Raw genomic sequence first — 27,918 nt, 5'->3', positions numbered from 1 at the left:
ACCTTAAGTTATCAGGTGTGAACACTAATCCCTCCTCCCAATTAGCCGACCAGGCAAAGAAAGGAAAAATAAATCTATTTAAATTGTGACACTAAGAGAAGTGCCTTGCTATTACCTATATACTCAGTCCACAATCACCCAAACAACAGATTCACTCTTAACACACACAAAACTCCGCTTTTTTCAACTCCACTTAAACTCACTAGCCACTTGGAATCACAAGCCAAAACTGAGCGAGCTCAAAAGTGAGTTGCTAGACCTTAATTTATCAGGTGTGAACACTAATCCCTCCTCCCAATTAGCCGACCAGGCAAAGAAAGGAAAAAAAAATCTATTTAAAGTGTGACACTAAGAGAAGTGTCTTGCTATTACCTATATACTCAGTCCACAATCACCCAAACAACAGATTCACTCTTAACACACACAAAACTCCGCTTTTTTCAACTCCACTTAAACTCACTAGCCACTTGGAATCACAAGCCAAAACTGAGCGAGCTCCAAAGTGAGTTGCTAGACCTTAATTTATCAGGTGTGAACACTAATCCCTCCTCCCAATTAGCCGACCAGGCAAAGAAAGGAAAAAAAAAATCTATTTAAAGTGTGACACTAAGAGAAGTGCCTTGCTATTACCTATATACTCAGTCCACAATCACCCAAACAACAGATTCACTCTTAACACACACAAAACTCCGCTTTTTTCAACTCCACTTAAACTCACTAGCCACTTGGAATCACAAGCCAAAACTGAGCGAGCTCAAAAGTGAGTTGCTAGACCTTAATTTATCAGGTGTGAACACTAATCCCTCCTCCCAATTAGCCGACCAAGCAAAGAAAGGAAAAAAAAATCTATTTAAATTGTGACACTAAGAGAAGTGCCTTGCTATTACCTATATACTCAGTCCACAATCACCCAAACAACAGATTCACTCTTAACACACACAAAACTCCGCTTTTTTCAACTCCACTTAAACTCACTAGCCACTTGGAATCACAAGCCAAAACTGAGCGAGCTCAAAAGTGAGTTGCTAGACCTTAAGTTATCAGGTGTGAACACTAATCCCTCCTCCCAATTAGCCGACCAGGCAAAGAAAGGAAAAAAAAATCTATTTAAATTGTGACACTAAGAGAAGTGCCTTGCTATTACCTATATACTCAGTCCACAATCACCCAAACAACAGATTCACTCTTAACACACACAAAACTCCGCTTTTTTCAACTCCACTTAAACTCACTAGCCACTTGGAATCACAAGCCAAAACTGAGCGAGCTCCAAAGTGAGTTGCTAGACCTTAATTTATCAGGTGTGAACACTAATCCCTCCTCCCAATTAGCCGACCAGGCAAAGAAAGGGAAAAAAAATCTATTTAAAGTGTGACACTAAGAGAAGTGCCTTGCTATTACCTATATACTCAGTCCACAATCACCCAAACAACAGATTCACTCTTAACACACACAAAACTCCGCTTTTTTCAACTCCACTTAAACTCACTAGCCACTTGGAATCACAAGCCAAAACTGAGCGAGCTCAAAAGTGAGTTGCTAGACCTTAATTTATCAGGTGTGAACACTAATCCCTCCTCCCAATTAGCCGACCAGGCAAAGAAAGGAAAAAAAAAATCTATTTAAATTGTGACACTAAGAGAAGTGCCTTGCTATTACCTATATACTCAGTCCACAATCACCCAAACAACAGATTCACTCTTAACACACACAAAACTCCGCTTTTTTCAACTCCACTTAAACTCACTAGCCACTTGGAATCACAAGCCAAAACTGAGCGAGCTCCAAAGTGAGTTGCTAGACCTTAATTTATCAGGTGTGAACACTAATCCCTCCTCCCAATTAGCCGACCAGGCAAAGAAAGGAAAAAAAAATCTATTTAAAGTGTGACACTAAGAGAAGTGCCTTGCTATTACCTATATACTCAGTCCACAATCACCCAAACAACAGATTCACTCTTAACACACACAAAACTCTGCTTTTTTCAACTCCACTTAAACTCACTAGCCACTTGGAATCACAAGCCAAAACTGAGCGAGCTCAAAAGTGAGTTGCTAGACCTTAATTTATCAGGTGTGAACACTAATCCCTCCTCCCAATTAGCCGACCAGGCAAAGAAAGGGAAAAAAAATCTATTTAAATTGTGACACTAAGAGAAGTGCCTTGCTATTACCTATATACTCAGTCCACAATCACCCAAACAACAGATTCACTCTTAACACACACAAAACTCTTCTTTTTTCAACTCCACTTAAACTCACTAGCCACTTGGAATCACAAGCCAAAACTGAGCGAGCTCAAAAGTGAGTTGCTAGACCTTAAGTTATCAGGTGTGAACACTAATCCCTCCTCCCAATTAGCCGACCAGGCAAAGAAAGGAAAAATAAATCTATTTAAATTGTGACACTAAGAGAAGTGCCTTGCTATTACCTATATACTCAGTCCACAATCACCCAAACAACAGATTCACTCTTAACACACACAAAACTCTTCTTTTTTCAACTCCACTTAAACTCACTAGCCACTTGGAATCACAAGCCAAAACTGAGCGAGCTCAAAAGTGAGTTGCTAGACCTTAAGTTATCAGGTGTGAACACTAATCCCTCCTCCCAATTAGCCGACCAGGCAAAGAAAGGAAAAATAAATCTATTTAAATTGTGACACTAAGAGAAGTGCCTTGCTATTACCTATATACTCAGTCCACAATCACCCAAACAACAGATTCACTCTTAACACACACAAAACTCTTCTTTTTTCAACTCCACTTAAACTCACTAGCCACTTGGAATCACAAGCCAAAACTGAGCGAGCTCAAAAGTGAGTTGCTAGACCTTAAGTTATCAGGTGTGAACACTAATCCCTCCTCCCAATTAGCCGACCAGGCAAAGAAAGGAAAAATAAATCTATTTAAATTGTGACACTAAGAGAAGTGCCTTGCTATTACCTATATACTCAGTCCACAATCACCCAAACAACAGATTCACTCTTAACACACACAAAACTCCGCTTTTTTCAACTCCACTTAAACTCACTAGCCACTTGGAATCACAAGCCAAAACTGAGCGAGATCAAAAGTGAGTTGCTAGACCTTAATTTATCAGGTGTGAACACTAATCCCTCCTCCCAATTAGCCGACCAGGCAAAGAAAGGAAAAAAAAATCTATTTAAAGTGTGACACTAAGAGAAGTGTCTTGCTATTACCTATATACTCAGTCCACAATCACCCAAACAACAGATTCACTCTTAACACACACAAAACTCCGCTTTTTTCAACTCCACTTAAACTCACTAGCCACTTGGAATCACAAGCCAAAACTGAGCGAGCTCCAAAGTGAGTTGCTAGACCTTAATTTATCAGGTGTGAACACTAATCCCTCCTCCCAATTAGCCGACCAGGCAAAGAAAGGAAAAAAAAAATCTATTTAAAGTGTGACACTAAGAGAAGTGCCTTGCTATTACCTATATACTCAGTCCACAATCACCCAAACAACAGATTCACTCTTAACACACACAAAACTCCGCTTTTTTCAACTCCACTTAAACTCACTAGCCACTTGGAATCACAAGCCAAAACTGAGCGAGCTCAAAAGTGAGTTGCTAGACCTTAATTTATCAGGTGTGAACACTAATCCCTCCTCCCAATTAGCCGACCAAGCAAAGAAAGGAAAAAAAAATCTATTTAAATTGTGACACTAAGAGAAGTGCCTTGCTATTACCTATATACTCAGTCCACAATCACCCAAACAACAGATTCACTCTTAACACACACAAAACTCCGCTTTTTTCAACTCCACTTAAACTCACTAGCCACTTGGAATCACAAGCCAAAACTGAGCGAGCTCAAAAGTGAGTTGCTAGACCTTAAGTTATCAGGTGTGAACACTAATCCCTCCTCCCAATTAGCCGACCAGGCAAAGAAAGGAAAAAAAAATCTATTTAAATTGTGACACTAAGAGAAGTGCCTTGCTATTACCTATATACTCAGTCCACAATCACCCAAACAACAGATTCACTCTTAACACACACAAAACTCCGCTTTTTTCAACTCCACTTAAACTCACTAGCCACTTGGAATCACAAGCCAAAACTGAGCGAGCTCAAAAGTGAGTTGCTAGACCTTAATTTATCAGGTGTGAACACTAATCCCTCCTCCCAATTAGCCGACCAGGCAAAGAAAGGAAAAATAAATCTATTTAAATTGTGACACTAAGAGAAGTGCCTTGCTATTACCTATATACTCAGTCCACAATCACCCAAACAACAGATTCACTCTTAACACACACAAAACTCCGCTTTTTTCAACTCCACTTAAACTCACTAGCCACTTGGAATCACAAGCCAAAACTGAGCGAGCTCAAAAGTGAGTTGCTAGACCTTAATTTATCAGGTGTGAACACTAATCCCTCCTCCCAATTAGCCGACCAGGCAAAGAAAGGAAAAAAAAATCTATTTAAATTGTGACACTAAGAGAAGTGCCTTGCTATTACCTATATACTCAGTCCACAATCACCCAAACAACAGATTCACTCTTAACACACACAAAACTCCGCTTTTTTCAACTCCACTTAAACTCACTAGCCACTTGGAATCACAAGCCAAAACTGAGCGAGCTCAAAAGTGAGTTGCTAGACCTTAATTTATCAGGTGTGAACACTAATCCCTCCTCCCAATTAGCCGACCAGGCAAAGAAAGGAAAAAAAAAATCTATTTAAATTGTGACACTAAGAGAAGTGCCTTGCTATTACCTATATACTCAGTCCACAATCACCCAAACAACAGATTCACTCTTAACACACACAAAACTCCGCTTTTTTCAACTCCACTTAAACTCACTAGCCACTTGGAATCACAAGCCAAAACTGAGCGAGCTCCAAAGTGAGTTGCTAGACCTTAATTTATCAGGTGTGAACACTAATCCCTCCTCCCAATTAGCCGACCAGGCAAAGAAAGGAAAAAAAAATCTATTTAAAGTGTGACACTAAGAGAAGTGCCTTGCTATTACCTATATACTCAGTCCACAATCACCCAAACAACAGATTCACTCTTAACACACACAAAACTCTGCTTTTTTCAACTCCACTTAAACTCACTAGCCACTTGGAATCACAAGCCAAAACTGAGCGAGCTCAAAAGTGAGTTGCTAGACCTTAATTTATCAGGTGTGAACACTAATCCCTCCTCCCAATTAGCCGACCAGGCAAAGAAAGGAAAAAAAAAAATCTATTTAAATTGTGACACTAAGAGAAGTGCCTTGCTATTACCTATATACTCAGTCCACAATCACCCAAACAACAGATTCACTCTTAACACACACAAAACTCCGCTTTTTTCAACTCCACTTAAACTCACTAGCCACTTGGAATCACAAGCCAAAACTGAGCGAGCTCAAAAGTGAGTTGCTAGACCTTAATTTATCAGGTGTGAACACTAATCCCTCCTCCCAATTAGCCGACCAGGCAAAGAAAGGAAAAAAAATCTATTTAAAGTGTGACACTAAGAGAAGTGCCTTGCTATTACCTATATACTCAGTCCACAATCACCCAAACAACAGATTCACTCTTAACACACACAAAACTCTGCTTTTTTCAACTCCACTTAAACTCACTAGCCACTTGGAATCACAAGCCAAAACTGAGCGAGCTCAAAAGTGAGTTGCTAGACCTTAAGTTATCAGGTGTGAACACTAATCCCTCCTCCCAGTTAGCCGACCAGGCAAAGAAAGGAAAAAAAAATCTATTTAAATTGTGACACTAAGAGAAGTGCCTTGCTATTACCTATATACTCAGTCCACAATCACCCAAACAACAGATTCACTCTTAACACACACAAAACTCTGCTTCTTTCAACTCCACTTAAACTCACTAGCCACTTGGAATCACAAGCCAAAACTGAGCGAGCTCAAAAGTGAGTTGCTAGACCTTAATTTATCAGGTGTGAACACTAATCCCTCCTCCCAATTAGCCGACCAGGCAAAGAAAGGAAAAAAAATCTATTTAAATTGTGACACTAAGAGAAGTGCCTTGCTATTACCTATATACTCAGTCCACAATCACCCAAACAACAGATTCACTCTTAACACACACAAAACTCCGCTTTTTTCAACTCCACTTAAACTCACTAGCCACTTGGAATCACAAGCCAAAACTGAGCGAGCTCAAAAGTGAGTTGCTAGACCTTAAGTTATCAGGTGTGAACACTAATCCCTCCTCCCAATTAGCCGACCAGGCAAAGAAAGGAAAAAAAAATCTATTTAAATTGTGACACTAAGAGAAGTGCCTTGCTATTACCTATATACTCAGTCCACAATCACCCAAACAACAGATTCACTCTTAACACACACAAAACTCCGCTTTTTTCAACTCCACTTAAACTCACTAGCCACTTGGAATCACAAGCCAAAACTGAGCGAGCTCAAAAGTGAGTTGCTAGACCTTAATTTATCAGGTGTGAACACTAATCCCTCCTCCCAATTAGCCGACCAGGCAAAGAAAGGAAAAAAAAATCTATTTAAAGTGTGACACTAAGAGAAGTGCCTTGCTATTACCTATATACTCAGTCCACAATCACCCAAACAACAGATTCACTCTTAACACACACAAAACTCCGCTTTTTTCAACTCCACTTAAACTCACTAGCCACTTGGAATCACAAGCCAAAACTGAGCGAGCTCAAAAGTGAGTTGCTAGACCTTAATTTATCAGGTGTGAACACTAATCCCTCCTCCCAATTAGCCGACCAGGCAAAGAAAGGAAAAAAAAATCTATTTAAATTGTGACACTAAGAGAAGTGCCTTGCTATTACCTATATACTCAGTCCACAATCACCCAAACAACAGATTCACTCTTAACACACACAAAACTCCGCTTTTTTCAACTCCACTTAAACTCACTAGCCACTTGGAATCACAAGCCAAAACTGAGCGAGCTCAAAAGTGAGTTGCTAGACCTTAATTTATCAGGTGTGAACACTAATCCCTCCTCCCAATTAGCCGACCAGGCAAAGAAAGGAAAAAAAAAATCTATTTAAATTGTGACACTAAGAGAAGTGCCTTGCTATTACCTATATACTCAGTCCACAATCACCCAAACAACAGATTCACTCTTAACACACACAAAACTCCGCTTTTTTCAACTCCACTTAAACTCACTAGCCACTTGGAATCACAAGCCAAAACTGAGCGAGCTCCAAAGTGAGTTGCTAGACCTTAATTTATCAGGTGTGAACACTAATCCCTCCTCCCAATTAGCCGACCAGGCAAAGAAAGGAAAAAAAAATCTATTTAAAGTGTGACACTAAGAGAAGTGCCTTGCTATTACCTATATACTCAGTCCACAATCACCCAAACAACAGATTCACTCTTAACACACACAAAACTCTGCTTTTTTCAACTCCACTTAAACTCACTAGCCACTTGGAATCACAAGCCAAAACTGAGCGAGCTCAAAAGTGAGTTGCTAGACCTTAATTTATCAGGTGTGAACACTAATCCCTCCTCCCAATTAGCCGACCAGGCAAAGAAAGGAAAAAAAAAAATCTATTTAAATTGTGACACTAAGAGAAGTGCCTTGCTATTACCTATATACTCAGTCCACAATCACCCAAACAACAGATTCACTCTTAACACACACAAAACTCCGCTTTTTTCAACTCCACTTAAACTCACTAGCCACTTGGAATCACAAGCCAAAACTGAGCGAGCTCAAAAGTGAGTTGCTAGACCTTAATTTATCAGGTGTGAACACTAATCCCTCCTCCCAATTAGCCGACCAGGCAAAGAAAGGAAAAAAAATCTATTTAAAGTGTGACACTAAGAGAAGTGCCTTGCTATTACCTATATACTCAGTCCACAATCACCCAAACAACAGATTCACTCTTAACACACACAAAACTCTGCTTTTTTCAACTCCACTTAAACTCACTAGCCACTTGGAATCACAAGCCAAAACTGAGCGAGCTCAAAAGTGAGTTGCTAGACCTTAAGTTATCAGGTGTGAACACTAATCCCTCCTCCCAATTAGCCGACCAGGCAAAGAAAGGAAAAAAAAATCTATTTAAATTGTGACACTAAGAGAAGTGCCTTGCTATTACCTATATACTCAGTCCACAATCACCCAAACAACAGATTCACTCTTAACACACACAAAACTCCGCTTTTTTCAACTCCACTTAAACTCACTAGCCACTTGGAATCACAAGCCAAAACTGAGCGAGCTCCAAAGTGAGTTGCTAGACCTTAATTTATCAGGTGTGAACACTAATCCCTCCTCCCAATTAGCCGACCAGGCAAAGAAAGGAAAAAAAAATCTATTTAAAGTGTGACACTAAGAGAAGTGCCTTGCTATTACCTATATACTCAGTCCACAATCACCCAAACAACAGATTCACTCTTAACACACACAAAACTCCGCTTTTTTCAACTCCACTTAAACTCACTAGCCACTTGGAATCACAAGCCAAAACTGAGCGAGCTCAAAAGTGAGTTGCTAGACCTTAATTTATCAGGTGTGAACACTAATCCCTCCTCCCAATTAGCCGACCAGGCAAAGAAAGGAAAAAAAAAATCTATTTAAATTGTGACACTAAGAGAAGTGCCTTGCTATTACCTATATACTCAGTCCACAATCACCCAAACAACAGATTCACTCTTAACACACACAAAACTCTGCTTTTTTCAACTCCACTTAAACTCACTAGCCACTTGGAATCACAAGCCAAAACTGAGCGAGCTCAAAAGTGAGTTGCTAGACCTTAATTTATCAGGTGTGAACACTAATCCCTCCTCCCAATTAGCCGACCAGGCAAAGAAAGGAAAAAAAAAATCTATTTAAATTGTGACACTAAGAGAAGTGCCTTGCTATTACCTATATACTCAGTCCACAATCACCCAAACAACAGATTCACTCTTAACACACACAAAACTCCGCTTTTTTCAACTCCACTTAAACTCACTAGCCACTTGGAATCACAAGCCAAAACTGAGCGAGCTCAAAAGTGAGTTGCTAGACCTTAATTTATCAGGTGTGAACACTAATCCCTCCTCCCAATTAGCCGACCAGGCAAAGAAAGGAAAAAAAATCTATTTAAAGTGTGACACTAAGAGAAGTGCCTTGCTATTACCTATATACTCAGTCCACAATCACCCAAACAACAGATTCACTCTTAACACACACAAAACTCTGCTTTTTTCAACTCCACTTAAACTCACTAGCCACTTGGAATCACAAGCCAAAACTGAGCGAGCTCAAAAGTGAGTTGCTAGACCTTAAGTTATCAGGTGTGAACACTAATCCCTCCTCCCAATTAGCCGACCAGGCAAAGAAAGGAAAAAAAAATCTATTTAAATTGTGACACTAAGAGAAGTGCCTTGCTATTACCTATATACTCAGTCCACAATCACCCAAACAACAGATTCACTCTTAACACACACAAAACTCTGCTTCTTTCAACTCCACTTAAACTCACTAGCCACTTGGAATCACAAGCCAAAACTGAGCGAGCTCAAAAGTGAGTTGCTAGACCTTAATTTATCAGGTGTGAACACTAATCCCTCCTCCCAATTAGCCGACCAGGCAAAGAAAGGAAAAAAAATCTATTTAAATTGTGACACTAAGAGAAGTGCCTTGCTATTACCTATATACTCAGTCCACAATCACCCAAACAACAGATTCACTCTTAACACACACAAAACTCCGCTTTTTTCAACTCCACTTAAACTCACTAGCCACTTGGAATCACAAGCCAAAACTGAGCGAGCTCAAAAGTGAGTTGCTAGACCTTAAGTTATCAGGTGTGAACACTAATCCCTCCTCCCAATTAGCCGACCAGGCAAAGAAAGGAAAAAAAAATCTATTTAAATTGTGACACTAAGAGAAGTGCCTTGCTATTACCTATATACTCAGTCCACAATCACCCAAACAACAGATTCACTCTTAACACACACAAAACTCCGCTTTTTTCAACTCCACTTAAACTCACTAGCCACTTGGAATCACAAGCCAAAACTGAGCGAGCTCAAAAGTGAGTTGCTAGACCTTAATTTATCAGGTGTGAACACTAATCCCTCCTCCCAATTAGCCGACCAGGCAAAGAAAGGAAAAAAAAATCTATTTAAAGTGTGACACTAAGAGAAGTGCCTTGCTATTACCTATATACTCAGTCCACAATCACCCAAACAACAGATTCACTCTTAACACACACAAAACTCCGCTTTTTTCAACTCCACTTAAACTCACTAGCCACTTGGAATCACAAGCCAAAACTGAGCGAGCTCAAAAGTGAGTTGCTAGACCTTAATTTATCAGGTGTGAACACTAATCCCTCCTCCCAATTAGCCGACCAGGCAAAGAAAGGAAAAAAAAATCTATTTAAATTGTGACACTAAGAGAAGTGCCTTGCTATTACCTATATACTCAGTCCACAATCACCCAAACAACAGATTCACTCTTAACACACACAAAACTCCGCTTTTTTCAACTCCACTTAAACTCACTAGCCACTTGGAATCACAAGCCAAAACTGAGCGAGCTCCAAAGTGAGTTGCTAGACCTTAATTTATCAGGTGTGAACACTAATCCCTCCTCCCAATTAGCCGACCAGGCAAAGAAAGGAAAAAAAAATCTATTTAAAGTGTGACACTAAGAGAAGTGCCTTGCTATTACCTATATACTCAGTCCACAATCACCCAAACAACAGATTCACTCTTAACACACACAAAACTCCGCTTTTTTCAACTCCACTTAAACTCACTAGCCACTTGGAATCACAAGCCAAAACTGAGCGAGCTCAAAAGTGAGTTGCTAGACCTTAATTTATCAGGTGTGAACACTAATCCCTCCTCCCAATTAGCCGACCAGGCAAAGAAAGGAAAAAAAAAATCTATTTAAAGTGTGACACTAAGAGAAGTGTCTTGCTATTACCTATATACTCAGTCCACAATCACCCAAACAACAGATTCACTCTTAACACACACAAAACTCCGCTTTTTTCAACTCCACTTAAACTCACTAGCCACTTGGAATCACAAGCCAAAACTGAGCGAGCTCAAAAGTGAGTTGCTAGACCTTAAGTTATCAGGTGTGAACACTAATCCCTCCTCCCAATTAGCCGACCAGGCAAAGAAAGGAAAAAAAAATCTATTTAAATTGTGACACTAAGAGAAGTGCCTTGCTATTACCTATATACTCAGTCCACAATCACCCAAACAACAGATTCACTTTTAACACACACAAAACTCCGCTTTTTTCAACTCCACTTAAACTCACTAGTCACTTGGAATCACAAGCCAAAACTGAGCGAGGACTGTGCAACATTTTGATCACTTTTTATGTCATGTATAAAGGTGTAAAAGTTTCAGACATTTGGGTGCCATTTCCCGTTTCGGAGGTTAACACTGGCAATAACCGTTTTTATATTTTGATAGATTGGCCATTTTGGGACTCGCCAATACTGTTTATTATGTTTTATATCAGTTCTAGGGTAAGGGGGGGTGATTCGAATTTTTTATATTTTATACATTTTTTACATTTTTTAAACTTTTTTTCCTTTTTTTTTTCACTATTTCTTAGGTCCTTTAGGGTACATTAACCATGCCCTATATGCATAAATGTAATTATCAATTGCAGGATTAATTATGCAGGTACAAAACATTACTGATGTTATACTTCAGTAGTAGTTATCTATTTACAAATAAAGTAAGAATCTTATTGCCTGGCTATGAGTTGACTTTCATTTTTCACAGGTTGTTTATCTGTCCCCCTTATTTAGTTGGCTTAAAGGGAAACTGTCACCAGGGATGTCATTTTTAGCTGGTGACAGGTTTCAATAGCCTATGTTATGCTTTAAAACTACTATTGTTAATTATTTCAGTAGTTTTTTTAATAATTTGATTCACATTACCTGTCTCCGTTCCAGCAGCATGTGGTAAATCCCAGTATGGGCAGCTGCAGCCTGTTTGTGCCTGTGTCTCCTCATGCATTCTTCCTCTCCTAAACACTATCCCTCTCCCTCTCCTGCCTGCTCAATGCACATGACTGGAAGTGGGAGGAGAGAGGGAGCTGCATGAGTGTGGAGGAGGGAAGACTGACACAGGCACACACAGGCTGCAGCTGCTCTTCCCCCAGACTCACCACATGCTGCTGTCAGGTTGCCAGGTAATATGAATTAAACTTTTATAAACTACTGAAATGATTTAGAATGCTGACAAAGGCATATTTTAAAATCAGCATAGCATAGACTATTGGAACCTGTCACCATCTAAAATCACATTCCTTTAAAGCGTCCCTCTCACCAGATAAGACTACCAGCACTCTATCTAGTCGTCCTTCATTTCTGGAAACATTTACCACCCTACCTCCCCACTAAAAATTATCTCATGCAAATAAGCAGAGAATGGTTCTTTTAAAAGGCTAATGGTGAAGCACCGTTTCAGACTAATCTATACTGGTCTTTATAGCAGTCAGAGGTCATTTTTATTAAGAATGTAATCTTTCAAACCACATGTTTCTTTTGCATACGACTCAGCAGGAATTTTGCCTTTTAGGTAAATGGTAGAAAGAAAACATGAAAGAAGGAATTGTAGTAAGGATATGTCATACCTTACCTGGGGGTGCTGTTAGTTTTGTTTGCTTAAGGATGAATCCACGCATTCAGTTTTTCTGATGCAGTTTTTGAAGCCAAAAGCAGGTGTGGATCATAATTGGTGGGGACGTATCATTAAGAAGTTCTGCTCCTCCTCCGGGTGATGCCACACATGGCGTTTTTGATCCGTTTTTAAGCATGCATTTTCAGTCCATTTAAAAAATGCTTGCGTTTTTGAAAACGCATCTGTTTTGGGCCGTTTACCATGTATTTGGCTGCTTACAACCTGTTTATCTATTACGATAATTGGGAAAACTGACAAAAACTGTCAAAAACTGATGCGTTTTCAAAAAATGCATGCGTTTTTAAATGGACTAAAAACGCAGGCTTAAAAGCGGACTAAAAACGGCATGTGTGGTATCACCCTCAAACAGATGACAGTGTTCACTAAACTTAATTGCATTGCCCCTGTGTTGTTTACATTCTGTATTTTTGTATTAGTTTAACAGAACCTAAAGCAGTTTGTATAGATCTTACATGTACTGCAAAGTATTTATACATTGGTCTAATAGTTTTACTTTTTTCCTATAAAATTGGAACAAATGTTTAGGAGATTAACAAACCAGGTTGTGAGCCCCACTGGGGACTACAAATAATGGCCATTTAAGTGCAGCATGGAAACTATGTTGGTGCTTCATGAGGAATATTAAAAAAAATAAACACAGATTATCCATCTGAAATTCAATGTTTTTTAACATAGCAGAGCATCTTTTTTTCAGTTTTACCTAATAATGTTTTTACAAATTCTATTTTTTTCTAATGATTTACTATATTTGGTTACAGCTGGAATGGTTGCTTGTTCCTTCTCTAACTCCTAAGTGTGAAGACTCAGAGGAAGCGACCTGGACGATGCCTTCTGAGATATGCCTCAGGTAAATGTGCCCTGCATCTTTTCCGAACTCTTAGAGCTTGTCAACCTCAATTAAATTGTTCTTAATTGAAACCTCTTTCAGGGTACACGTACTGCTAGTGCTGCATTTATAAATGTGGGGGGCTGGGCTTCGCATATGTGTTTCTATGGGAACACATGGGATGGGTAACCAGAACCTGGTGTCTTGCATTAAATCAATGCACAGCACCCACAGAAAATTGAATAAATAATCTGGCAGCTAATGGTGATGAAGTCCATACTCTGGGTTGTCCATAGGTGAAAACATTGGGGAACATTTACTTAAAGTGTCGGTGTCTGCATTGGTTTTGTTACCGACCTGCTCTCAGAAAGAAGATACACATTTAATATTGTGGAGCTGTGCAGAGACATTTCTGGCGCCGAGACTATTTTCTGTCCCTGGGACCAAAATCAGTTCCAAGCACCAGAAATGTGTCCAACAGTCCCTGCTAGACCAGTTTTCTTTTGGTCTACTTTCCGCCAGTTTACAGCGCCCAAAAAGGGCTGCGACACATATTAATTGTGTCTGAGTTTCCACTCCGCCAAAGCCACGCCCCTTTTCGGAGAAGAGTCAGAGCAGGCGGAAAAAGTCATTTTTTCTGTCCCCGACAGCTAATAAATAGGTAGGAGAGCAGAAGATGCGGTGGGAGCGCCACAAAACTGGCGGAAACGCCATAGTAAATCTCTTTCAGGGTGCGGTCACATGTGGCATTTAACAAATGCGTTTTAAAACGCAATGCCGCAGCAGAGTAGAGCTTTACTTAATGAAATTGCTGTTAACATTTGCGTTTAAAAAGGAATGCAATGCAATGTTAATGCATTTGTTAACAGTTGTTTATGGCAAATCTCTCTTCAGCTGTTGCATTGTGTTTTAAACCGCATGTTTTAACCCCTAGACGCACCTGGCTGTTATAGTACATCCCGGTGGCTAGATACTTAGCGCACCAGGACGCACTATAACGAACGAACGGAGCCGGTACCAGAAGCAGCGGCTGTCAGCTGTCACGCCTATGACCTGTAAAATGGAAATGATGTTTGGTTACGTTGATGTGCAAATGAATGTAAATGCTCTCACATCAGATCTTCTAACATATGTTAAAGTAATTATAGATATAAGGTGAGAGTGCAGGGTGCATGCGTCATTAACAGCAATTGTCAGGAGAAAGAACAAACGATTCTGTGTTTATTATTTGATTCTATTCCTACCGCGCCCTTTCTTGCGATTATGGGTCCATGATACCACTCAGTCTAGAAAAAAAACTAATTTATCACTGTGACTGGATATTAGCTCCTTAATCCCTTAACGACTTGGCCCTTTTTAGTTTTTTCACTTCAAAAAATCTATAACTTTTTAATTTTTACACATAAAGAGCTCTGTGATGGCTTATTTTTTGCGTAACAAATTGCACTTTAAAGTGGCGGTATTTAATATTCCATGCCATGTACTGGGAAGCGGGAAAAAAAATCCAAATGCAGTGAAAAAACGCATTTGCGACGTTTTCTTGTGGGCTTAGATTTTACAGCTTTCACTGTTCGCCCCAAATTCTTTGGGTCGATGCGATCATGGGGATAATAAATTTGTATAGGTTTTATAATGTTTTCATACATTTACAAAAATTAAAACCTCCTGTATTTTTATTTTTAATTTTGCCATCTTCTGGCGCCAATAACTTTTTCATACTTTGGTGTACGGAGATGTGGGTGGTGTAATTTTTTTGCTAATTTTGAAAGCGTTTTCACTGCTATAATTTTTAATCACCTTTTAATCACTTTTTATTGATTTTTTAATATTTTTCAAAATGGCAAAAAAGTGCCATTTTCGACTTTGGGCGCTATTTTCCGCTATGGGGTAAAACGCTGTGAAAAACGTTATTATATTTTGATAGATCAGGCATTTTTGGATGCGGAGATACCTAATGTGTTTATGATTTTTACTGTTTATTAATATTTATATAAGTTCTAGGGAAAGGGGGGTGATTTGAATTTTTGTATTTTTTTATTATAATTTTTTTTAAATTTTTTTTTATTTTTACTTTTACTATTTTTCAGACTCCTTAGGGGACTTTAACCCTAGGTTGTCTGATCGATCCTATCATATACTGCCATACTACAGTATGGCAGTATATGGGGATTTTCATCCTCATTCATTACGATGTGCACATTGTAATGAATGGGTTAAAACGGGACAGCCTCGTGTCTTCGTTAGACCCGAGGCTGTCATGCCACTCCCCGATGACGTCACGGGGAGCGACGATCCGCGTCAAGATGGCGGTGCCCATGCACTACCATCTTTTTGAAGCCGCCGGCAATGCTGCTAGCACCGATCGCGGTAAGTGTTTGCTGCAATATTCCTGTTCAAACCGTGCCACTGCCAGCACGCAGTCGTCTCCCTGCGGCATTCGGATTCCGGTTTGGACATCAGCCAGAGAATCATCTCTGCCACTCTCCGTGCAGGATCCTCCTGAAGACTCTGACCTGATGAAGACACCAATACAGGGATGAAATGCGTTGTCAAAATATTAATAAAACTTTCACCACCATATTCTGAATATTGCATGCCAATCTATTAAACCCCACATTTTTTCCTTCTTTGCCTTCACACTCCAGGTAGAGGTAGTAGCCCTGGTGTACTAAATGCCAGACTACTTTTCCAGCAATTCCCAGGAGGAGATGGGGGGGGGGCATTCTGGGGGCAGTATTTTGCAGTCCTTCAATTCTTATATCCTGAACTTATAAGTGTACCCTGATGACTCTCACACAGCTTATACATCTTCATGCCATACCATGCCTGCTTATTGGCCAGATATTGGCAGAACTGAAGTCTCCCTTTGAAATGTACCAGGGACTTTTCTATTGATATGTGCCTTTTTGGAGTATACACTTTCATAAATCGGGCACTCAGATAGTCTAATATGGCTCGGACCTTATACAATCTATCATATCTGAGGTTATCTCTGGGTGGGCACTGTGCATTGTCGGCAAAATGCATAAACTTATGAATGGCTTCAAAGCGCATCCTACTCATCGCCATTCAGAACATCGGGGTGTGGTACAGTATGTCTGTGCTCCAGTAGTCCCTAATTGCGGGCTTCTTTACCAGTCCCATAAGAAACGCTATGCCCCAATATTTCTCAATCTCTGCTTCACTGAATGGAGTCCACCTGTGGGGTTGTGCATAAAAAGAAGTGGGGTTTTGGGCAACATATTGTGCATTGTAGAGATTGGTCTGGGATATATTGAGACCAATTTTGTCCTCACTAAAAACAGAACTTCCACTGAAAAACAAAAATCCACTGGTCTGAGCCCTGCTGTGTCTCTGCGTAACCCAGGACTGCCAGTAAAATCAGGGATCTGAGGGGCATAGTTACTGGGGGTCACCTGAGACATGACCGGGAGGGGGGGGGGGATAGTACACAGAACTCCACAGAAGAACGCCTACTCCTCCACAGAAGAACGCCTACTCCTCCACAGAATGAATACTCCTCCACCATGCTACTATTACTCCTCCACAGAACTACTCCTCCTCCAGAGAATGCCTACTACTTTACAGAATGTCTTCTCCTCCATGCTACTACTACTCCTCCACCGAATAACTCCTCCACACAACTACAACTCCTCCACACTACTACTACTACTTCTCCATGCTACTACTACTTCTCCACGCTACTGCTACTCCTCCATGCTACTACTACTACTACTAACAGATCGCACTTAGAAATGCGGTTGTGGGGGATAGGGAAAACGGACAATTGGGAGGCAATTGTGTCTTGTAGGGTACAGTAAAGGGATAGATTACTAGCACAACGCTCTCCAACACCACCAAACACAAAGGCACATTTACTTACCTGGTCCAGTCGCGTTCAGCGGCGCATTGTCCAATGAGGATTCGGGTCTGCCGGGATTCTCTTTAGGTCATGCCCCTTATATCCAGCAGTGTTCACCTTCTACTTCCTGGTGCATGTAAGTTCTTGCAAGTAAATCAAAACATAAGTGGCCCTACCAGTGGTCATATCCTCCATGTCGATTTTAGTAAGTAATTGTATGCCCCCGTAAATAACAAATCTGCATCATCTTTTCTTATGAATCTATGTCATTCCTTAATCTGTCCATACATTGGGGGAGATTTATTAAGCCTTCGATGCCAGTTTTCTGCTGGAAAAGACTCATAAATCTCCTCCACCAGCTTTGCTTTTTCCCAGACCCACATGTCACATTTACTATAGCAAAAGACTCTTCCCGTCTCTGGACTTTCTGCCAGAATTTACTAAGAGGCTGGAGCGTGCCGGGGGAATTTTAAGACTAATAGCACACACAGGTATTTAGAAAATAGACATGTCTGGAGTGGTGGAATGCAACTGGGACACATAGGGGCTCATTTACTAAGGGTCCACAGAGCGCATTTTCGTCGGGTTTCCCGACGATTTCTGTTTTGCGCCGCATTTAACAGGGGATTTTGGCGCACACGATCGGATTTTGGCGCATCATTGCCGGAATGCACGCTACACAAATCGGGGGGCGGGCCGTCAGATATCCCGACGGATTCGGACTACGCACGGATTCGGATTAACATTTGCAATTGTGTTGCAAGCTCACTTACAAGCACCGGGAAGAAGAAGGTGAACTCCGGCGGACCTCGGCGGGGAAGCGACGGATGCAGGAACTCGGGCGCACGAGCTTCGTGAATAGCACCGGACTTCATCTTCGTCGGACAGTCCGAACGGGGATCGCGACAGGACCAGGTAAGTAAATTTGCCCCAATGTGATAAATATATGGAAGTCCATGCAGTGCAGCTGCATCCATACACTGTATGAACGATAAGTTGGCTAGACATATCTATTTATACATCATCATGGAGGTAATGAAATAGGGATCAGGTGTCAGAACCACAGCTATCGGGCAGGTCTGCTATATTCTATAGCTTTGCCAGAAATGTCTCTGGCAGCTGTTTGAGTTGTTAGCACATGCCATATGTTTTCTATGTAATAGAGCAGTTTTTTCATATCTGATGTTTTTTTTTTCATAATTTTATGAATATCTTATTATTTGGAATAATGTTTGTTGATTACCTTCCCTAATTTTCCTTTACAGTGTTCAAGAAATGCTGACAGGTCAGAGGCATTGCCAGTCCATGTCACACAAAGATGCTGTTCTATCTGCATTAAATCAACAGAGAAATGATGGAATATTGTGTGATGTCACACTCGTTGCTGAAGAGCAGAAGTTTCATGCACATAAGGCTGTGTTGGCAGCCTGTAGTGATTACTTTCGGGTAAGACTTCACATACCTTTATGTAGATTTGCAAATCTAGTACCTAACATGCAGATCTATTTCTCAGCAGCATGTTATAGAGTAGAAGGAGCTAAGTAGGTTGATATATAATATTGTGTATAAATATTCAGTATTGCTAGTGTTTTTTCCATGTAAATCACTGCTTGCTTCTTGCTTAGGAGTCCAGTGGGCTGTCCAACTTGATAATTGCTATTTCTGTATACACAGAGATGCCAGCAAGACTGTCAGAAACTGTAAATGACTACATATGACTACAATCACTCCTGACCATAAAAATACAAGTAACATGCACATTATCCTTAAAGGGAACCTGTCATCATATTGACCTAATAAACCATTGCCAGTATGTTGTGAAGCAGATTAACACCTTACAGGTCATGTTTCTTTCATGGCTCAGTGTAATGGCATCTTTTAGAAAATCAAGTTTGAAGTGAGATCTCGGAGACCTCAGTATTGAAGTCAATCTCTCCTCGCCTCAGTATGAAGGAGATCTGGTTAGTGATGTGTCTAGATGTAGGGCCATCAATTACAGTGACAAGGGCATTCGGAAGTGAGGAAAGCTTGACTTCAGTGTTAAACTCTCCGCCTCCTTTACATTATACAACCAAATTACAGGTAAATTAGATCAATTTTATGCTGACTGTTTCCCTTTAATTACTTCCCACAAAACAATTTGCTAAGCTACAATGCCCTATAACACATATGCAGCCTGCACATGAGTTAGTGTATAATACTGCCAGCCCGACATAAACTCTCCTCCTACTTCCATCTCATGATCTGCCAAGACAATCCGTGCCAGAGCTGAGTCTTTATTTCATGAGTGTATGCTGTACTATACATTCTCATTCATTAAATTATTACTGACAGAATAAATACCATAATATTATGCACATACCGTTTATAAAAACAGGGCCACCTACCACACATACCGTATATACTCAAGTATAAGCCGACCTGAGTATAAGCCGAGGTACCTAATATTACCACCAAAAACTGGGAAAACTTATTGACTTGAGTATAATCCAAGGGTGGGAAATGCGTTGGTCACAGCCTCCCAGTATATAGCCAGCCAGCCCCCTGTAGTATGTAGCCAGCCAGCCCCCTTTAATAGCCAGTCAGCCCGCAGTTTTCCAAGCACATGAACAAAAATAAAACTTCCACAATCACCTTCAGGTGGTCCCGATACTCGGCACGGCTCCACTATGCTCCTGTCCCCACAGGTATCCTGTACTAGACTGGCCCACGGCAGAGACTCAGCTATGTGCTCTGTCGGTCAGTGCACACTATGATGGGGCGGTGTCGCTGCTGATGACATCATAGTGTGTGCACCAGCCGACAGAGTGTATCTATGCCGGCTGTTACAGCAGAGAGAGGACAGCCGCGCCGAGCATCGGGGGGACAGGAAGGTGAGTATCTAAGTTTTTTTTTTGTTTTTTTTTCAATTGACTCGCACCAAGCATCGGGGGCACAGGAAGGTGAGTATGTAAGATTTTTTCTTTTTATTGACTCGTGTATAAACTGTGGTAAGGTTTTTCAGCACATTTTTTGTGCTGAGAAACTCGGCTTATACATGAGTATATATGGTACTTTAAAGAATATATATATAACAAGATAAGTATATGTGCATCATAATTTTGGTACTGTAGATTCCAAATATTTATAAACCAAGATTCGATGATGAATCGCCAGAAGAGGAGTATACCTTCTTGTTCTTTATTTAACCCATTGAGGTTTTCTTTTATGATCGCTGCCTGATTTGCTTTAGTCGCTTTTTCTATTGCACTAAAGGACAAAGAACTACAGTTCCCTGAAGGAACTTCCCAAAAATGTCTTGCTATTGCAGTGTTGTTAACCACATTATTCTACTTTTTAGTCATAGAGCCTACATACTGGACATTATGAATTTTACACACGATCAATTAGATCACAAATGTGATGTTGCAATTAATAAATTGTGCACATAAAGGGGCATGGTAGTTCTTAGATGGAGTTTATGGCACACCTAATAATGTGGTGCACCCGACACATGCGAGAGGCAAACTCCACAAATTCCTTAACCCCTAGGCGCACCAGGACGTTATAGTACGTCCCGGTGGCTAGATACTTAGCGCACCAGGACGCACTATAACGTCCTGCTTCTGGCACCGGCTCACGAACGGAGCCGGTACCAGAAGCAGCGGCTGTCAGCTGTCTAGTACAGCTGACAGCCTGCGCTAACACCCGCGATCGGAGCCGACTCCGATCGCGGGTGTTAACCCCTTACACGCCGCGGTCAAGCATGACCGCGGCGTGTAAGGGTCTTCCCCCTATGGATCGGATCCCCCGTGCCGCTTACCGGGGGATCCGATCCTCTACTGGGCAGCTCCGAGGACTGGCATGTGCCCCGGAGCTGCCCGGTTTCCATGGCAGCCAGAACCCTTCCGGGTCTGACTGCAAACTGTCTGAGCATGCGCAAGCATGCTTAGACAGTTTACACTGCTCTACAATAAAATAGTATTGTAGAGCAGTGTATTGAACTTAAACCAGTGATCAGAGTATCACTGGTTTAAGTTCAAGTATGTAGAAGTAAAATTATGCAAAAACACTTAACACTACACATTATAATAAATAAAAAATAAATACATAAAAATATAAGCCCCTAAATTGTCACTTTCCCATAAAAACACTTAATAAAGTATAAAAAACATAAAAACACAAAAAACCCCCGCATGTTTGGTATTGCCGCGTCCGTAACAATCTGCATAATAAAACAGAATCATTACTGGACCCGCACGGTAAACGCCGGAGGAAAAAAACGCAAAAAACGTTCCGAAAAAAAGATAATTTTTAATTAATACCCTATAAAAATGCTCTAAAAAGTGATTTAAAAAATTTTGTGCACTCTAAAATAAGCCCACTAAAAAGAACAACTGTTCTCGCAAAAAATAAGCCCCTAACCAGATTTGTCAGCCAAAAAATAAAAAAGTTATGCATATGAATAGATGGTGATGCTAAAATGAATAAGATTTTCTCCAAATTAGTTTTTATTCAGTACAATTGAATAAAATACACAAAACCCCCACATATTTGGTATCCCTGCGTCCGTAACAATCTGCATAATAAAACAGAATCGTTATTAGATCCGCAAAGTGAACCCCGTAAAAAACAACCTCAAAAAACTCTCTCTGAAAAAAAGATGATTTTTTATTAATGCCCTTTAAAAATGCTCTAAAAAGTGATTTAAAAAAGTTACGCAATCTAAAATAAGACCACTAAAAAGAACAATCCTTCTCGCAAAAAATAAGCCCTTAAACAGATTTGTGAGGCGAAAAATAAAAAAGTTATACATATGAAAGACGGTGATGCTAAAATTAACAACAATTTTGCCAAATTACTTTTTATTCAGTAAAAATGGGAAAAAATAAAAAATATATATAAATGAAGTATTTTTGTAATCGTGGCGACCCATAGAATAAAAATAATATACTATTTTTATGGTATGGTTAACGGCCAAAAAAAAAACACATAAAAATGTTCCTAAAAATTGACGATTTTCATTTCCTCCACCAACAAAGCTTTAATTAAATCTCACCAATTAGCTATAGATGCCCCAAAATTATGTACCAGAAAAGTGCATCTCATGTGGCAAAAGAAATAAGCCCCTATAGGTCCTCAATAAAAAAAGAAAAAAATTATAGCCTGTACAATGTGACATAGCAAATCTGATCTGGATGGCGCCTCCTTCCCTCCTATGCCCAGCCGTGCGCCCATACAGCAGGTTACCACCACATATAGGGTATCGGTGTACTCGGGAGAAATTGGGTATCAAACTTTGTGGAGCCTTTTTTCATTTAATCCATTGTAAATGTTTAATTTTCCACCCAAAATGAGTGTATTGTGAAAAAATATTACAATTTGCAGACTGCACCTCCGTTTTGTTTTAACCCCTATAAAACACCTAAAGGGTTAACAAACTTCTTAAAAGTGGTTTTTCATACGTTGAGGGGTGTAGTTTCCACAATGGGGTAATTTATGAGTCTAGCTATTATTTAGGCCTCTCAGTGTCAATTAGAAGTTGAGCAGGTCCATCTAAATACGGGTTTTGGTGATTTTACAAAAAATGTGAAAAATGATACCTAAATTCTGAGCCTCAGAACATTCTAGTAAAATATGTGGAATCTTAAAAAAACCATGCCAACATAAAGCAGATATTTGGGAAATGTAAGTTATGAATTTATTTGGGTGCTATGACTATCTGCATCAAAAGTAGAGAATTTAGAACGTTGAAAATATAGAATTTTTCCAATTTTTTGCCAAATTTTGTTTTTTTTCATAACTAAACGCAAAAGATTTCATCCAAATTTTTAAACTAATTTGAAGTACAATGTGTCACGAGAAAACAATCCTCAAAATCCCCTGGATTTCTCATAGCGTTCCCACGCTATAACCACTTATAGTGACACAGGGCAGATTTGAAAAATGGGTCCGCGTCCTTTAGGCCAAAAGATGCTGTGTCCCGTAGGGGTTAATAAATGTGGGCCAGTTTTTTGTCTGACTTGTTTTTATAAAGTGTCCGTATCAATGACATGTGCCCATTTATTACTGACATGTGCCTCAATTTTGCAGCATGAACAAAATGCACCCAAAAAAAATGGTGCACATTTCCAGAAAGGTGCATGGTGCACCAGATTAATGAAGACCGTGCTCTAGTTTTGATTAACCCCTTACCAACATGTAATCCCATGTGGGCTGCTGCTGTATATAAAGGGCTCCTAGGCTGAGCCCTCTCCATACAAGGTTGCAACAATATTGCAGCAAACACCTACCGGTAACAGTTTGCAAGTGTTAAATGAAATATTCTCAATGAATACTTTGTTCTGTGCAAAATTGAATGTGCTGTCAACAAAATCACAAAAAAATCATCAATGGAAATCAAATTCGTTAACCAATAGAGGCCTGGATTTAGAGTCACTCACATAAAGTGGAAAAACACACTACAGGCTGATCCAACATTATACCACCGCAAGCGATGGCGTAAGCCGACACCTGGGAGCCTAGTCTCAGTGACACCTGGTCTTCACCAAAGCCTGCCGCAAAGTGGGATGGACTTGTTGCGGCAGGGTACCACCAGGTCGCTCCACAGGCGAAACTTTGCCCGCGTTGGTGGCCAAGGCGTGGTACAAAGTTGTGAGGCACAATCGAGGTCGGGGACAGGCAGGAGGTTAAGACGGGCATCACGGGATCAACGTCAGGAACAAAGCAGGAGGTCAGGAAAGGCAGCACGGAGTCAAAGTCAGAAACGAAACCGGGGTCACAACAGCAAATCAGCAGCAGGCACTAGGGCACAAAACAAGCTTTCTCTGAGGCATATATCACAAAAATCTGGCGGGGAATGCTGGGAGAGGCCGACTTTTAGTCCATTCCTAGAAATGGCCAGCACCAATTAGCGGTGCACTTGCCCTTTAAATCTTCAAGTATATGTCTTCAACGTGACCGGTTTGGCAAAAGGTCAGTAATGGTGTGGGGTGGCATTTCTTCGAAGAACCACACAGACCTCCATGTGCTCGCCAGAGATAGCTAGCTATGGACTGTCCCGCTTGTTCCCCAGACCTGAATCTGATTGAGCACATCTGCGACATTATTGGGCACATTTACTTCCAGAGGAGTTCACAGAAAGTGCACTGTCTGAAAATGCACTGTGCTGCGATTCATTAATATCGTGCGCCCGATATCCTGCATGTGTCGCTTCCCCGCTCAGATCTGACAGAGTTCACCTTCTTCTTCCTGGTGGATGTAAGTGATTGGCCTTGCAACACAATTTGAAAGTTAAATCCTGCGCTGAGCGCGAATCAGTCGGATCGTCCGATGTGCCCCCCCCCCCCATTTCTGTTGCATGAAAGCCAGCGCAGTTGCGCCACAATCCGATCGGGTGCGACACCATCTTCTGTTAAATACCTGTCACAGCCATGCAAAACCCGAACAAGTCAGAAAGTCAGACGAAAGTCTGCAGACCCTTAGTAAATAAGCCCCTATGTCTTGCTACATCAGCAGACTGCTGCGGTTGGCAGATGCTTTAATCCCGGTCTGGGAGGAGATCTCTCAGGAGACAATCCCAAATGTTATCAGGAGCATGACACGGTTTTGTAGGGAAGTCATACAGGCATGTGGAGGCCACAGACAATACTGAGCCTCATTTTGATTTTGACTGTTTTATGGACATTAGCTCAAAGTTGGTTCAGCCTGTAGTGTGTTTTGCAACTTTACTTTTGTAGGTGACTCAAAATCCAGGGCTTTATTGGTTAATAAATTTGATTTCCTTTAAAGATTTTTTTTGTGATTTTGTTGTCAGCAAATTCAACTTTGTACTGAAAAAGTATTCAATGAGAATATTTCATTCATTCAGATCAAGGATATTTTATTTGAGTGTTCCCTTAATTTTTTGAGCAGTGTATAAAAGTTATAGATTTTTGCAGGTGGGGAGTGACAAAATCAAAATTGAAAAACGAATAATGGGCCTCGGGGTTAAGGGGTTAATCTGTCGCCCTCTGCACATTCCACAGGCAAACTGCACATAGTACAGTACATAGTACATTTACAGTACATAATACGTTTGAAAAAATGTGGGCCAATGTCTTTCCCAATCTGCATGCACATAGTTCCATGCTGCATGTCACACTTGAAAAGGTTTAAATTTATACAATTGAGTGATGGAAGATTTATTAAAAAAAAAATTGGAGCAACCAACCTCATGTTCCTTTGAAACTAATATGAACATGAAAAAGGTTGTGTACTATTTATATCTAGATCATCATTTCATGGCGATGAGCATTTGAAAGTAAACATAGTATAAAAAGAATCGCAATAGACAAAAAACTAGTTAGTTGAACTGGAAGTGGAAAGAACCTTGCCTATGGGTCGACCACTTATATTAAACTTTAATAGTTTAAATATAATACCCTAATAGGGTCCACCGTATTATACTTAAAGAGAACCCGTCATGCAAAATAACCCCCCTAAACTAAATATATTTTCATAAACTGCCATTAGAGAGCATTGCCTCTATTCCTTCATTGTCCCTCTACATGCCTGTAAACCTAAGCAATGAGGTCCTAAAGCTGTATGCAAATGACCTGTGAAATGTCCAATGAAGCATTAGCATATTCAAGCTGTCCACTCTATTCATGAGTGGGAGGCACAGCCACACCCCCAGTGCTTGACTGACAGCCTGTATAATGATGTGAGACTGTATAATGATGTGCTTCCTGGTGCTGGTGGCCACGCCCCCTGCAGCCTGTGTGTGTGTGTGTGTGTGTGTTTAGGAGAGATACAGCAGCTCCAGGCAGCCATGTTACAGCAGAACATGTCAGATTCATGTGTAGCTGATGTCTGTGTCTCTCACCTGTATATTAGGAGGATGCAGCATGTCAGCAGATGCAGCACTCACACTAGCCATGCTTTACTATACATTACACACAGACATGAGCAGGGGGAGGATAGGGGAGGGGTAACAGGGGTGACATCACTGCCTCTGACCATGTGACCAGCCTCATTTACATGATAAAGAATAGATGATTTTACAATGATTAATGTATGAAATAACTAGATAAAGGCTGGGATGGGATCCTTGTGAGCTGCTCCAACAGGTAGAGGTGACAAGACTAGTGACACAGACCTGATGACAGGTGTCCTTTAACCTGTTAAAGTTCGCTGGGAGCCATGGGTCATGTGACCCCCAGGAATCAGGACTCTGGACTTCCTGCGATGTCTGTGTCCTATTGGTTTTTGTCAGATGCCCCTCCAAACACTGATATGGGAATAGTTATGATGGAGGGGCGGGTATACAGTTATTACTGTACAGCCACCTCCATCTGCCGGAAGCCAGCGGGACATGGAACACCACTGGAAGTCCACAGCCCTGCTGCCTGCGGCTTCTTTAATTGGTTAGGTTACCGTAGGTGGCACTAGAGAGAAATTGTCTTGGTTCTGGAGAAGAGCTGATCTGTGGAACTTTTCCCATGAAGCATTGCTTATAAGACTTTTCAACAGACAAAATTTCAGGAAAACATGAATAATGATCTCATAGATCATTATACTTCAGTATCCATGAAAGGTCACAGCTATTTTTTCGTCTTCTGTTAATGATAATAACATATGTTAACATTAATCCAGTAAAAAGCCATGATTAGCAGGAAAGCAAAGTACATCAATTAACAGACTTCATCCTTAATGGTGTTTTTCTGCACAGTAGAGCACAGTTATCAACCACAAATAAAAGCAAACACTCTTCTTTGGCTTGTGTGTGCAGTATTGTTCTTCCGAATAAATATTAGTTGATTCATTTACCACAAAGCAAGAGGGTGTATACAACATAACCATTTCCTAGAAGTTTTCTGAAAGCACAAACCACAAAATTTATGACCAATTTTAATCTGTCTACATCTCCAAGTCACAATGTTTACTATGCTAATCCATACAGTGAACAATGGTATGAAAAGGCATAGCAGTCCATCCGTGGATCAGCGTATGTGGATTTAATATGAATATTTGCTGGATAGTCATATTTCTGGGTTCTCTGAAATATAAATGAAATATGTAGAAAAAAAGATAAAGTTTTCCATATGTGCTATATAGGCGCTAACGAACCTCATCCTTCATCAGCTTCTCCATTTTGTACAGGTGTACAAGGAAGCCTATTCCTAGAAAGGATGGGCATCCCAATTCAGTGGTTAAGAGATAATGTAAATACCAGTACCAGAAATTATGCAGAAATATATTTAATTACCTACAGTAAGAATGATTTTCTGACTGATTTGGGACAAATGTGATTGGCCAATAGATCCCTCCAGACAAACCGCATATTTCACTGGCAAAATGCCACATTCACCAGTGAATCAGTGCATTGCTTTGAATGCAGGCAGACTAGCATATCCTGTATTACTGGTGTATATTGGCTGTAAAGTAGCTTCTCTTAATAAAGCTTTATTTATTTAAAGGGGTATTCCAGGAATATGAACATCTGAATATGAACCCATAATGCTATAAATAAAGCAATCCAGCACAACTCAATTATCATAAATGACAGAACAGAGCTTTTATGATTAATTTTATGGGCATTCTAAAGTA

At 40.4% G+C, this 27,918-nt stretch overlaps 1 protein-coding gene across 4 annotated transcripts in view; it reads left to right on the top strand.

The window, feature by feature from the left end:
- KLHL32 (kelch like family member 32) overlaps positions 1-27,918 on the top strand; it is a 161,130-nt gene that overhangs the window by 38,824 nt on the left and 94,388 nt on the right. For all 4 annotated transcript variants that reach the window (XR_011854200.1, XM_072141920.1, XM_072141919.1 and 1 more), the window contains exons 2-3: positions 13,420-13,508; positions 18,615-18,795. Coding sequence is in view for 3 of the 4 variants with exons in the window: in XM_072141920.1 (XP_071998021.1) it covers positions 13,486-13,508; positions 18,615-18,795 (204 nt within the window). In the remaining variant the exon portion in view is untranslated. The remainder of the gene's footprint in view (positions 1-13,419; positions 13,509-18,614; positions 18,796-27,918) is intronic.

Source organism: Engystomops pustulosus, chromosome 3, assembly GCF_040894005.1.
Source record: "Engystomops pustulosus chromosome 3, aEngPut4.maternal, whole genome shotgun sequence".
NCBI classification, from domain to species: Eukaryota; Metazoa; Chordata; class Amphibia; order Anura; family Leptodactylidae; genus Engystomops; species Engystomops pustulosus.
The sequence above is the reverse complement of the archived record's forward strand: the minus strand, read 5'-3'. Positions and strand labels throughout refer to the sequence as shown.